General features: G+C 33.8%; 1 protein-coding gene across 3 annotated transcripts in view; it reads left to right on the forward strand.

The window, feature by feature from the left end:
• The window catches only part of LOC128220051 (mucin-4-like), a 38,527-nt gene extending 33,101 nt beyond the window's left edge, over positions 1 to 5,426 (forward strand). For all 3 annotated transcript variants that reach the window (XM_052928302.1, XM_052928301.1, XM_052928303.1), the window contains 7 exons: positions 737 to 834; positions 937 to 1,339; positions 1,951 to 1,998; positions 2,225 to 2,694; positions 2,964 to 3,222; positions 3,402 to 3,578; positions 3,800 to 5,426. In XM_052928302.1, the coding sequence (XP_052784262.1) occupies positions 737 to 834; positions 937 to 1,339; positions 1,951 to 1,998; positions 2,225 to 2,694; positions 2,964 to 3,222; positions 3,402 to 3,578; positions 3,800 to 3,999 (1,655 nt within the window). In that variant the 3' untranslated portion in view covers positions 4,000 to 5,426. The remainder of the gene's footprint in view (positions 1 to 736; positions 835 to 936; positions 1,340 to 1,950; positions 1,999 to 2,224; positions 2,695 to 2,963; positions 3,223 to 3,401; positions 3,579 to 3,799) is intronic.
• Positions 5,427 to 11,834: the final 6,408 nt, after the last annotated feature.

An 11,834-nucleotide genomic window follows, 5' to 3' on the forward strand; every position in this document is an offset into this window, starting at 1 on the left:
CTTCTCTAGGAAAAGGGCGCTTCTAGCACGCCGGATTTTTGTTTCTGGTAAATTGGTCATGCCGGAAACACACGTCTGACACCCTTATTTCTTTAGTTCCTATAGGTTATGGAGAATACATACTGCCATAACAATAGAGTGGAACTGAATAAATATTTTTACTAAAAATCTTATTTAATCGTCTTAAAACTGTAATTTCCAAGGAAAAATCTGAAGTCAAGTGGCATGAGCTATTGAATGTACACACATGATAAACCTACATTATTGCAACTTAAAAGAAAGCACGAAATAAAAACGTAATAAGCATCTGTTTACGGCCCGGTTGGACAAATATAACACTCGGCAAGATTTGTTACCACAATCAACACGTGCCGTCGGGTAGTATTGTTCGATCTAAACTGGAAATACAGAATCTTTGTTATCAGATTGACACCAAACGGGAACTTGTATCCGTTTGATATTCGTTATTATTCGATGGAAAAGCAAATAGCGTATACCTTGATATTTTAGAAGAATTAATAATCAATTACACAATCCTTTTAAAAGATAATCATTAAATTTTCATTTTAACTGCAGGTAAAACATTCACTTGTGAAAATGGAAGCAAAGGTTCTTGCATTATACTTGAAATGGATGCCACCTTCAATTTAAGCGTATCTCTTCATATTTTAGGAGAGTTAATAAACAATAACACCAGCCTTTTAATAAGATGATATCATTAATCTTCTAACTGCAGGTAAAGAATTCACTTGTGAAGATGGAAGCGGAAGTACTTGCATTATACTTGAAATGGATGCCACCTTCAATTTGACAATGTCTGGAAACAAAACACAGGTATCTATAGTTAATCTACACTAAATCGTGTTGTTTCCGGAAGTTAAGTTTAAGTTAAGTTTCCGGTTACCCAATAACTATTCTTTTTCTATTTCTTTGCAGACGTCTATGTTTTCCTTGGAATCAGCCACTGTGGATAAAGGTGCATGTAATTGCCAAGTGATTGTACGGACGACAGCATCAATATCGCTAAAGATGTTCCCGAGTGGCGATATGCTCAAAGTCAGTTTTCCAAAATCTCCGTTTCAACCCTTCCAGACACAGAAAGTATCCATGACACCGTTGTTTTCCTTTTATCCGCATAAGCACTTTAATACCAGTGGTGGCCCTACTATAATAGAACTAACGACTGGAGATATTCCCATTGGTGTAAGGGACAGGTCATACACTTGCATGTCGAGCCGAAATGTTTCATATGAAAGGAAACAACCTTACCACATGACAATGACAATAACGAACCTTCATGTGCAGGCTTATGACATACAGGAGGGAACACTAAGTCCAGGTAAGCAATCTATTGAACGATGTAGGGAGACCTGAATAGATAAAGATAGTGAAAATCACAGAGACGTGTGTGTGTGTGTGTGTGTGTGTGTGCGTGTGTGTGTGTGTGTGTGTGTGTGTGTGTGCGTGTGCGTGACCTCATATTCAATTAATTCAGTTTCCTATTCCATATCCAACAGAAAAATACAGCATACCGTATTGAAATATCTCCATCACGCTATAGATTGATGCTTATTCAGTAACCCATTTTTCAGGAACGTATCACATTTCCTTAAGAAATGATTTCGAGTATAATCAATTACTGATTTTATGTTTATATTGAAGAAAATTAACTAAATAAGTAATGCATTTAATATATGATATCATTTACGATATGATATTCTGGTGCAGTTTCGTTCGCCCTGGCATGTAATCCCCTATGTATTGTGACGTGGTTTGTTCTACATCTGTTAGGCCTCGAACCTTGTGCTTCTAAACTTATTATTATTTTGCCTACTGGACTCGTCTTTGAGATTTCATTTCAAGTTGAATTAATACGTATTCGTATGCATGTATAAATGTATTTGCCAAATGGAAACTAATTTGACTGATATATGCAATTTTCTATTTTAGCGACGACTTGTTCTGCCGATATTTCAACAGTTCGGCCCGTAACAAATGGTAATTAGATTCACGTTCTCACGTGCGTTTTGCAAACTGATTACATATATTCCAGACCTTCTTAAAAGTGCATCCTTAAAAACATTTAGGGCTGTTGAAAGCATTACAAACCACCTGTAGGCGTAACGTATAGTCGCGATTCTATAAACGATCCGTAGAAGTGCTATTTAATGATTAGTTGTAATTTTAAAGCATGCATCACTAACCATAGTAAACATCGCTTCAGGAACAACAACGAAGCCAACTAGCTTATCGACACACAAATCAACGCATTCGACTACGCATTCGACTACGCATTCGTCCACGCATTTGTCTTCGCAATCGACTACTCATCCGACTAATTATTCGACCACGCATCCTTCCACGCATTCTGCTTCAACAACGCACAATAACACAACACCTACGATGACATCACATTCCACTTCATGGACACCTAATATGACATCACACACACCAACAGCTACGACGTCGCATAAGACAACTATGTCGTCACATTCTACATCAACGATGACATCACATTCTACATCAACGATGACGTCACATTCAACACAAACCAAGACAACTTGGAATCCTACTCCCATGACGACGCCGTTTCCTACGACCCATAAGTATGACCTTTGTAACGAAGTGTACTGCTGCGTTATACTACAGGGCAATTTTAGTTTCACCATTCCATATGAAATGGAAAACAACAAGGTAATGTTTATTTGACTCACACATAGCATTTAGAACGTTCTCGTTTAGAAAATAAGACATGAAAAAATAAAGAGTATAATACCTGTGCATATACTTACGTTAAAGAGTAATGAAAATCATCATCTAGTACTATTTATTTCCTTGTTAATAGTACTAGATGATGATTTTCATTACTCTTTTACGTAAGTATATGCACAGGTATTATACTCTTTATTTTATTTTTTAAACAGTGTCCTAAAGAATAGCAATTTCTCCCATGACTTTTGTAGACAAACACACTGACGATAGGAGTACCTGATAAAGCCATGGTAACGGGTACTTGCAACCTTGACGACACCAACACCACCCAGGAGATCGATGTTGATTTCTTTGACGGCTGGAAACTCTCTGTTGTCATTAAGGAGAGCACGGCAAACGGCAAGGAATTGCAAGCTCGTGTAGATGAAAGAGCAGCGCAGGTTTACTCATGGGAGCGAGTATCACTTGAATACGTTCTTGACGATCATTTCGTGACGCCAAAAGGGAAAGGTAGGTAAAGATAATAGAAAAACAGTTTCAGTAAAGAGCCAAAGTTTGAAATTCCGGTTGTATCCGTGCAATACCTAGATTTTTACGACTAACTTATGATACATAAAGATGTTGTAACTCTCTGAACTATGTCCAAATATTTTGGTTGTTATACATTTCCAACAAATGTTTTGTTCCAGGTGAAAACATGACTGTGAAGAATGAACTCACTTTTGACATGTTTAAGACGGACACGCTCGGTTCGTTTGCTTGCGAAAGTGAGGAGACACTTAAGCTTGGAGAAGTTGACTTTTTAATATCCAAACTTCAGTATAGAGGTTTCGGCCATACCAATTCCACCAACTTCCCAAAAGATGGTAAGTACTTTCAAAATCATTTCAAGATACTTTTGTTTGTATTCATTTCAGTTCATTGATTTTATGTGATATTATATAGCACTTCTCTACCTGTATGATAAAATTAATAACGTGATGGTGTTTATTGTGTTTTGTTCAAAGATTGGAACCCATTCCTGCTCCATACGTATTGGCATTAACTTACGGCTGTACGTTTGCTTTCATGCGTATGCTCTTTTCAGACGTCAAACGATGTCCTCAAGATCTTCCAAAGACAACTGCAAAACCGGGAACCACAACTAAGAAGCCGGGCCACAACAAAGCGGGCACGATTGTTGGTGCCGTCATTGGTACATTGTTGGCTCTAGTACTTGTTATTGGTGGAGTAATGTACTACCGGAAGAAGAAACAACAGAGGGAATCACATTACAGTGATCTTTAGGCTCCTTTTTAGGCATGTTTTTACTGAAATAAATGCATGCATATTCATTACGTTTCTGAACTGTATTTTGTATCTTATTTCATAATAAGATATGCTTGTGTAATATTGAACTTTTTGAGTTGAAGATGTGACTATTTATTATATATACTGAATATAATGATGCGGAACTTCAAAGGAAATGTGATACAGATCTATGTATATATGTGTTGGAAATGTTATATCTACGTGTTGCTATCTTTGGTGAAACAAGTTGAACTTAGATGGACGTTGCCATCTTTCGATCTGTTGCAAGTTTAAAACTAGGTTTTTGTTTTATTTTATTAACCCCGGTGATCATCGGGACCTAATCTTGAACTTAGGGTTATAATTTGAACACTCTTAGGTGAGGAAAATGAGAGAATGCTTAAAACAAAATATCCAAGCTTGTTAATTATTTTTAACACCTACAAAGTGTATTGTTGTCAAGCTGTAGGTTTGAAAATAAGAAAGTTGATAAAAAGGTCATCTGGTAGTATCAGTTTTAATATTTGTTTGCAGAAATGCATCATTGTCCAAATTCATTCCAGTAGCAGAACAAATACGCGAAAAGGACACAATCAAGATAACCAAAGCACAACATTAACAAATGTTTTCAAAAAAGGTACACGTACTCCAACGTTCTATGTTGTACTCAAAATTAAGAAAGTAGGCCGAGAATAACAACGATAAATTGGTCAAAATGTTATTGCAGTAGCTTCAAAAGTTAAATATGTAAGTGAAAAATTTAAAAACTGTATATTTTGTCCAAACTGTAAAAGAATAAGAAGGTCAAAAGGTCACTTTAAAGGACATCCGATGTCAACAGTGATAATTGTTTTATAAACATGGCCTTACTTTCGTTTCAGTACCTTGGAATAGGAAAGAGTGTCAAAAGGTTAAAATAAAGGTTATCTAAGCACAATATTGGTACTTGTTTTCAAAGTTCTTCACATGGTCTAAATTTCATTGCAGTGAAAATCTTCAAAATTAAATTGTATTTCAAAAAGTCGCATTCTATGTCATCAAAGTGCAGCATTGCTTTTAGTTTTGAAAACTGTAAAATTGTTTTACTTTCCTTTAAGTAGCTTAAAAGATACGAAAGTATGTCAAGGGCACAATCGTTTTCCAGTCAAAATATTGATTTTTGTTTTCGAATAAATGGTCTTTATTTCATTGCTGAAGCTTCAAAACTAAACGGTTGTTTGGAGGTCACAGGCTAGATTATCAACACAAGATTTATTATTGTTTTTAAAACTGTGTAAATTTATATAGCTCTTAAATATTAAATAGGTTAAATAGATCCAAGTCTGGGTCATCCGAGGACGATATATATAGTTGTTTTCAAAATTGTACAGATTGTCCAAATTTTATTGATTTAGCTTTAAAAAAATAAAGTACGCAAAAGGTAAGGTCTTCCAAAACATACATTTCAACCTTAGGGGCTCTAAATGAATAATCTTGGTTTTACACCAAACATTTTATCTCAAGGCCTAACATTTTTTGTTAAGGAGTGTTTTTATTCTTTTATTATTTTGGTTGCAAACAAGAGTTCTGAACTTCGAAAGGGCACCACCCATCCCCCCTTGAATTTGATCATAATTGGGATTGAGAGATCTTGTTTAAAGCAATAAACATAAAGCAACTTGCCAATTAAACTACTCGATTGATACCCGACAGCTTCAAGATAATCCTTTCAATTGCCGGTTGCTTACCGCCATGACCTTCTACAATCTGCTCTGATTAACAGTAGTGTTATACACTGCTTTTTCCTTCAAATGTCACAAATGAAAGTGTCAAAAGTACATTGAGTATGGCTATCATCATTTTAACTCATTTGTTATAACATTATTACATTAGAAAATAATACATTGCAAAGGAACAACCAAGTAATATATAGATGTGTAATATAATATACTAATATAATAGTATTAAGTAATCATTAAATAAGTGTAAAATGGAATTATGGAATAAAAGGGAAAAAAACAGGTAAACCACGAGTTTTGAGATTTTTCTTAAAACAAATTAATGCATACTGTTATTAAAGTGACTATGCACCAGATAGGCACCATTTTTTTTTCTGTAACGAATCTCAGGACCATTATTTGATAAATGTTTTGCTCTTTGATATCATAATTGTACAAATAAATACCAAAAAGAAAAAAATAATACCAAAATGTACAAAATAGTGTCGGAGATCGGGTTCGAATAGGTATCGGCTTACTCTAAACAGTTGGAAAATTTAACTCATATACCTAACTTGGTAATATCACGTGATAGCATCGAAAAGCCAATCAAGCGAAAGGAATGCATTCTACCAGGTATACATACCCAAGTCTTTTTTAACTGAAAAAACATAAATTAATTGTAAACTATGTGCTACTTCAGTTAGTTAGTTTCAATGCATTGTACACCATCGGTACCAAGTTTATGTCAGTTTTCGACAATTTTCTTTTTCTCTCTCTCTATTTCATCATACGGAGTACAGCCCCTTTAAACCTAAGTTTGAAATGAAAAAAGAAAGTCATTCCATTGCAAAAAATCTTGTTGTTATTTATCAATAAGTTCTTTAATACAAATTAACATTGGATAATATTATCGTCTGATTCTGCATACTTGTCGGAGCTTAGTCTAATCGCTATAAATTGTTGATGACATACTACGCATAATAGAAATTGGTTGTAATGACCACAATAGCTCACCTTGAGCATTTTGAAAATAACAGCAGGACACAGGAACATCATAGAATGTACTATTGAGATTTTGATGTATTTCAAATATGGAATCATCATTGGTCAAATCATATATATTTAAATGATTATACAAATAGGCGCCCACATACAAAGTAAAAGGGTGTGCATATTCTAGTTCTGTGCATTGCATAGATTTACAAACTTGGTGAAAAAAGATAAAAGGAGAATAAGAACAGTCAGCATAAAAAAACTGAGAAAATGTTTAAAGAATCAGGTAATGTCAACATAAATGACAAGGCATTATCATGAAGGAAAATGTCAAGATGAAACATTCTCAAATGTTCATATACATTTCTTCAATTTAATGACAATTGATTTTAAAGTGACACTTTTATTCAAAATCAATACATACACATGTATAACAAACATACATTTTGAGTAATAAACCTTTCACTACTTCATAAATAGTTCATAAAATCAAAAATATTAACTAATGGTAAGAAGATTGTAACCGAATAATTGCGAAAAAATTAAAAAATTGACTGTGATCCACTATCGTACCAAAGGGTAGAAATACTGAGTTTCTGTACCTTTCTGTCAAATTAAAATCGGTATCCTTAATAGAAACCATTAATTTCGACAAGTATTCTTTCTTTTTTAGGTGTACTAAAACAATTGTATTAATTGTGGCAAGCCTTATTTAGTAAGATTGCATCTTTAAGTAAAACCTATGTGTTGAAAATCACGTGTCATTAAGATAAAGGGTCATTTTAAGTGGTGGTGTTGATTTCTTATCAGGTTTTCCTTTACGATTGATGAAACGAGATGAATGTTCTAAATCCTCAACATAAATATCTAAGTTTTTCTCTGAAACATGTAAGGGTATGCCTCAGGAACACTCAGAATTTTCCACTATTGCCCATCTAGATAGATACTTTAAATGTTAAATAATAGGTTACTATAAATTGCAAATTTCACAAAAGGTAATTCAAAAAATCATTGATCTCAAGACTTAAAATAACATTGACACCTGTTTTTGAAATTCTTAACTTCCAAGACTTAATTTTTGTAAGGTTTCTCAAAAAAAGTAGAAATTATTGTACTTCAAACACGATTTTGACACATTTTTTGGGAGTAAATGTGCTCCCAAACTTCCATTAATGCAATTTTATCTAATATTTGAACGGTACAAAATCACAGAGGTTGTAGTCTTTATGAAAATCCTAGGTTTCATATGTGGATCAGGAGTCATCAGGAGTCATTACAAAATACACAGTTTATTCAACAAGTTCAGGAAATGTGTAAGCAAGTAAGCCTTTGTCGAGCTTACTAACATATATTTTCTGGACGAGTTGAATTAAAAAGTATGATGACGAGTGTCAGAATCTTTTTATCAAAATGTTTTTCAAGGAAAGACAGCAAAAACAACCGACCTGTTTTACCTGCTCTAGTGAAACACATAATACCACAAAGCGATGCTATTCCCCGCACTGCATGCGATCATTCTTATACTGTTTGTAAGAAGAATACATATAAAGGTGATATCAAGTACAACAGAAGGAATTACAACAAAGAAACTCTTTTTTTTAATCGTGACATTATATTTTAAATGATCTCGGGTAGGATGACGGCATAAATTACTATGTGTTCATGACGTCATTTCCTATATAAACCCGTTTAGTAACCCATTCAGTACCCAACGTGATTTAAAGTTTTCATCCCGAAATCAAGATAAATATCACATTTTTCTCTTAAGAATAGGTTGGAGATTTAATTTGAACTGTTTTCATGTCAATATTTATCATTATGAATACAAAATACCAAATAATCATTTGTAAATTGCTTGTTATACCTATTCTTGCAATGAATTGTGGAGTGATACAATAAGTTCCATGGTCAGTAGGTATCCCGATACGAGATATTCGGGGTAAATTAAACCATATTGGGTGGGAGCGAAACTCGAACCTAAATATGGATTCTTGCCCCCCTCAATCGTATATCCAATACTAGGTCACCTACTAACCCTGTAACGTATGTATCATGTCGTAACATGTTTACATGTTTAAAAGTTTCATTTGCACATCCGAATATTCATCAAAATCCCAATATTGACGCCATTTTGGCACAATATAATTTTGGAAAAAGTAAAAATGTTGGGTCACCGCGTGACCTTTGTCCTGTGCCAATTGCATTGTGTCAATACTGTTGGAGACGTGATTAATTCTGTGACCAACAGAAATTGACCAATGTTATATTAATATACCTCATGTGTATTTAGGACAGAAAAATATGTGATGGCCGTATAAGACCGGATATAAGGTATGCAAGTAACCGAAAACATGAAAAAATCTTAAAGACAAGACATTGTGAAGAATGGGCGATGAGTGATTGTAGATAATGAGCCCTTCTTAAACAATAATATCATTACTTCCGGTCATCTTACTGACTTAGAATACAACCTGATTGGCTAATACGTTGTCAACTTTTAATTTAATGCAGGGAATGTGCAACAGGTGAGTGACGTTAGGCTGAGATTAAACCGACCTCGAAGGCTGAAATTGTTAATGAAAATGTCAAGCACTTTATGATGCCTATCTGAAATTTCATTTGCTTAATTGAAGGTTTATTCTAAATATATTTATTGTTAAGGGTTCATTATTTCTAAGTCTTAACTAATAAATGTTCAAAAGGGATTCTTCCAAGTACAAGATGTACACACTGCCAAAACATCAACAAAGCACAATTTCGATCATTAGTCACTCACTGTGCAAGATTTTCAAGAAGTTTTCTTTCGGATTGAAAAAAAATAGTCAAAATCCTGTCTAAATTCTAGTTTATTTTTATTATTTTTTCGTTGAATAAAACATTTTGGTCTATGAAAACACTGCAAATATATGTTAAGTTATTTACATGTATACAGTATTGATATCCACAGAATGCAAAATTAAGTTATGCATTATCTTTTTCATTTATTAATTTTAACATACACAAAAAAAAACTGTATATTACACTTACCATAAAAATGTCTAGTCAATGATAGAGAATAATTAGTAGCAGATTTCAAATCTAGGCATTTGAGGCTGGGGCCTAGCACCGTCCAGATAATGCAGCAGGGCTAGCACCGTGCCCTAATGTCCTCATCATTTATAGTCACTGTATCTTGTTTGGAATTTAATACTAGACTAGTCTAAAAAAAGCCGCTTCGAAGTCTTTAAAGAGTTTTGTTTTGACGACTCTTTATGTACCTATCCAACTTGTTTTCCAAGCCAAGAATGACATTTCCAAGCACTTAGTATATTTAAAAGAAATAATTGTACATTGACGGATTTTTTACGATTTTTGACATGACAAATCCCGTAGAACACATCTATTTTCTACACTACATATTGAGCTTCAAGATGACGCGCATCTGCTGAATAGTTCAACAATGGCAATGCTTTGTTGACAGAAGCTGATCGGAATAAGTGTTAAATGGAACACTTGTGTAATTAGACACACTGTGTGATTACACAATGATATTGGCTAAAGATGATTTATGTGTAACTTTTGTGTTTCTTTTTACAAATGAAATATTCAATATTAAGTGTTACAGTCGATACAGTGAAAATATTTATAATGGTATGAATCAGTCGACATGGCATTAAGGGAACACAATAATATCAAATTCTAGAAAAGGACCCTGAACGCACATTCTTTTTGGTTAATACTTGACATGTTCAAATCCTGAATGATCTGGGGGGTTTTGCAAACGATGACATTTGTGACTCGCAGTGCGATTCGTTTTGAGTAATTATCATTATTTTTCACATCTGTATTTGCAACCGTTATCAACTTATCTTATTCTTATAGTGTAATGGCACGAAGCAAAGCGACGTTATGTTGTTTGGACTTTCACTCCTTTGCGTATTTACGTGTTTTACTGCCATTTTGCCTTTATTAGTGGTGACCATGACCTTTCACCAGATGTATTTCAGTCATTAATGGTATTGCGTAAAATTCAGCAAATATGGCCACGAGGTGATGATGTTATTCAAATAATTATTCTTAATTCACTTTCTTTTTACTAACAATCCATAGTTAAGGTTCGATTTTTTAAATCCAACTTGACATCGGAAATTCGACGTACATTTGTTCGTCCGCCATCTTGAATAATTATGAATACTTTTGGGTCAGGTCAATAACACATCGTATTTAAATGTTTCCACTTAGAGAGTCTACAGTATGATACATATTTTAAAATATTTCGATTGTTAAAGTATTGAAATAATTCTGTTTAGCAATCATATACTTTAGCATTCAGTTCGAAACATTTTAGTTAAAACTACTGCGTCAGGCGTATGGATACATTTTCTGTAAGGTGATTTGGATGGTTTTAACGATGATGGTAGATTAGCGGTTTAGTGAAATACAGAGGTCGTATTTGCGCATTGATATATCACTATGTTTATGCGTTTCAAGCTGCATATGGTCAACAATGTTCTTAAATCAATACCTTTTGCACTTTTGTTTACATATTTTTTGAAATTCTACAGCAACAATATTATCCATCTGCGTATTAAAAACCGACCCACACCATCGCCGTTGGTCTGTATTTTCGACGGCTGATGTGCCTACTTAGGACAATGCTTGAGGGGCACCGTCCAAAAAAATAGCAAAATATTTGCTCTTAATGACATTTTCCAAAAAATAATCGTATTTTTATCTTTTTTATACTGATAGTAATATGTTTTAGTGAAATGTACGTCACAAGCTGAAAATAACATGATTTTGCATAGTTTACGGCAACATGTGTGCCGATCTCTGCTGATGCTTGTCAGAAAATTTGTGTATGTAGTGGAAGCGCTGTTTAGTTGTTTTGCACTTTTTATTTAGCAGAATAACTTAAACATGCACGTTAAAGAATTACTGTTCTAGAAATTGAAAAATCAGTCTTCTCCTTTGACCTGAAAGGGTTGTCTATTACTTTCATTAAGTGTAACCTATTAAAAAGGTAAACAACTCGTACACACATAAATTAGTGTCTTTCCTTAATTTTCCCATTATAAATAATTTCAGTATAACAGTAGGGCAGTTAGTCGCTGTCTCCACCTTATCAGATCAAATATCAACTATATATAACTAAACATG

This window comes from Mya arenaria, chromosome 15 (assembly GCF_026914265.1).
Source record: "Mya arenaria isolate MELC-2E11 chromosome 15, ASM2691426v1".
In the NCBI taxonomy this organism is placed as follows: domain Eukaryota; kingdom Metazoa; phylum Mollusca; class Bivalvia; order Myida; family Myidae; genus Mya; species Mya arenaria.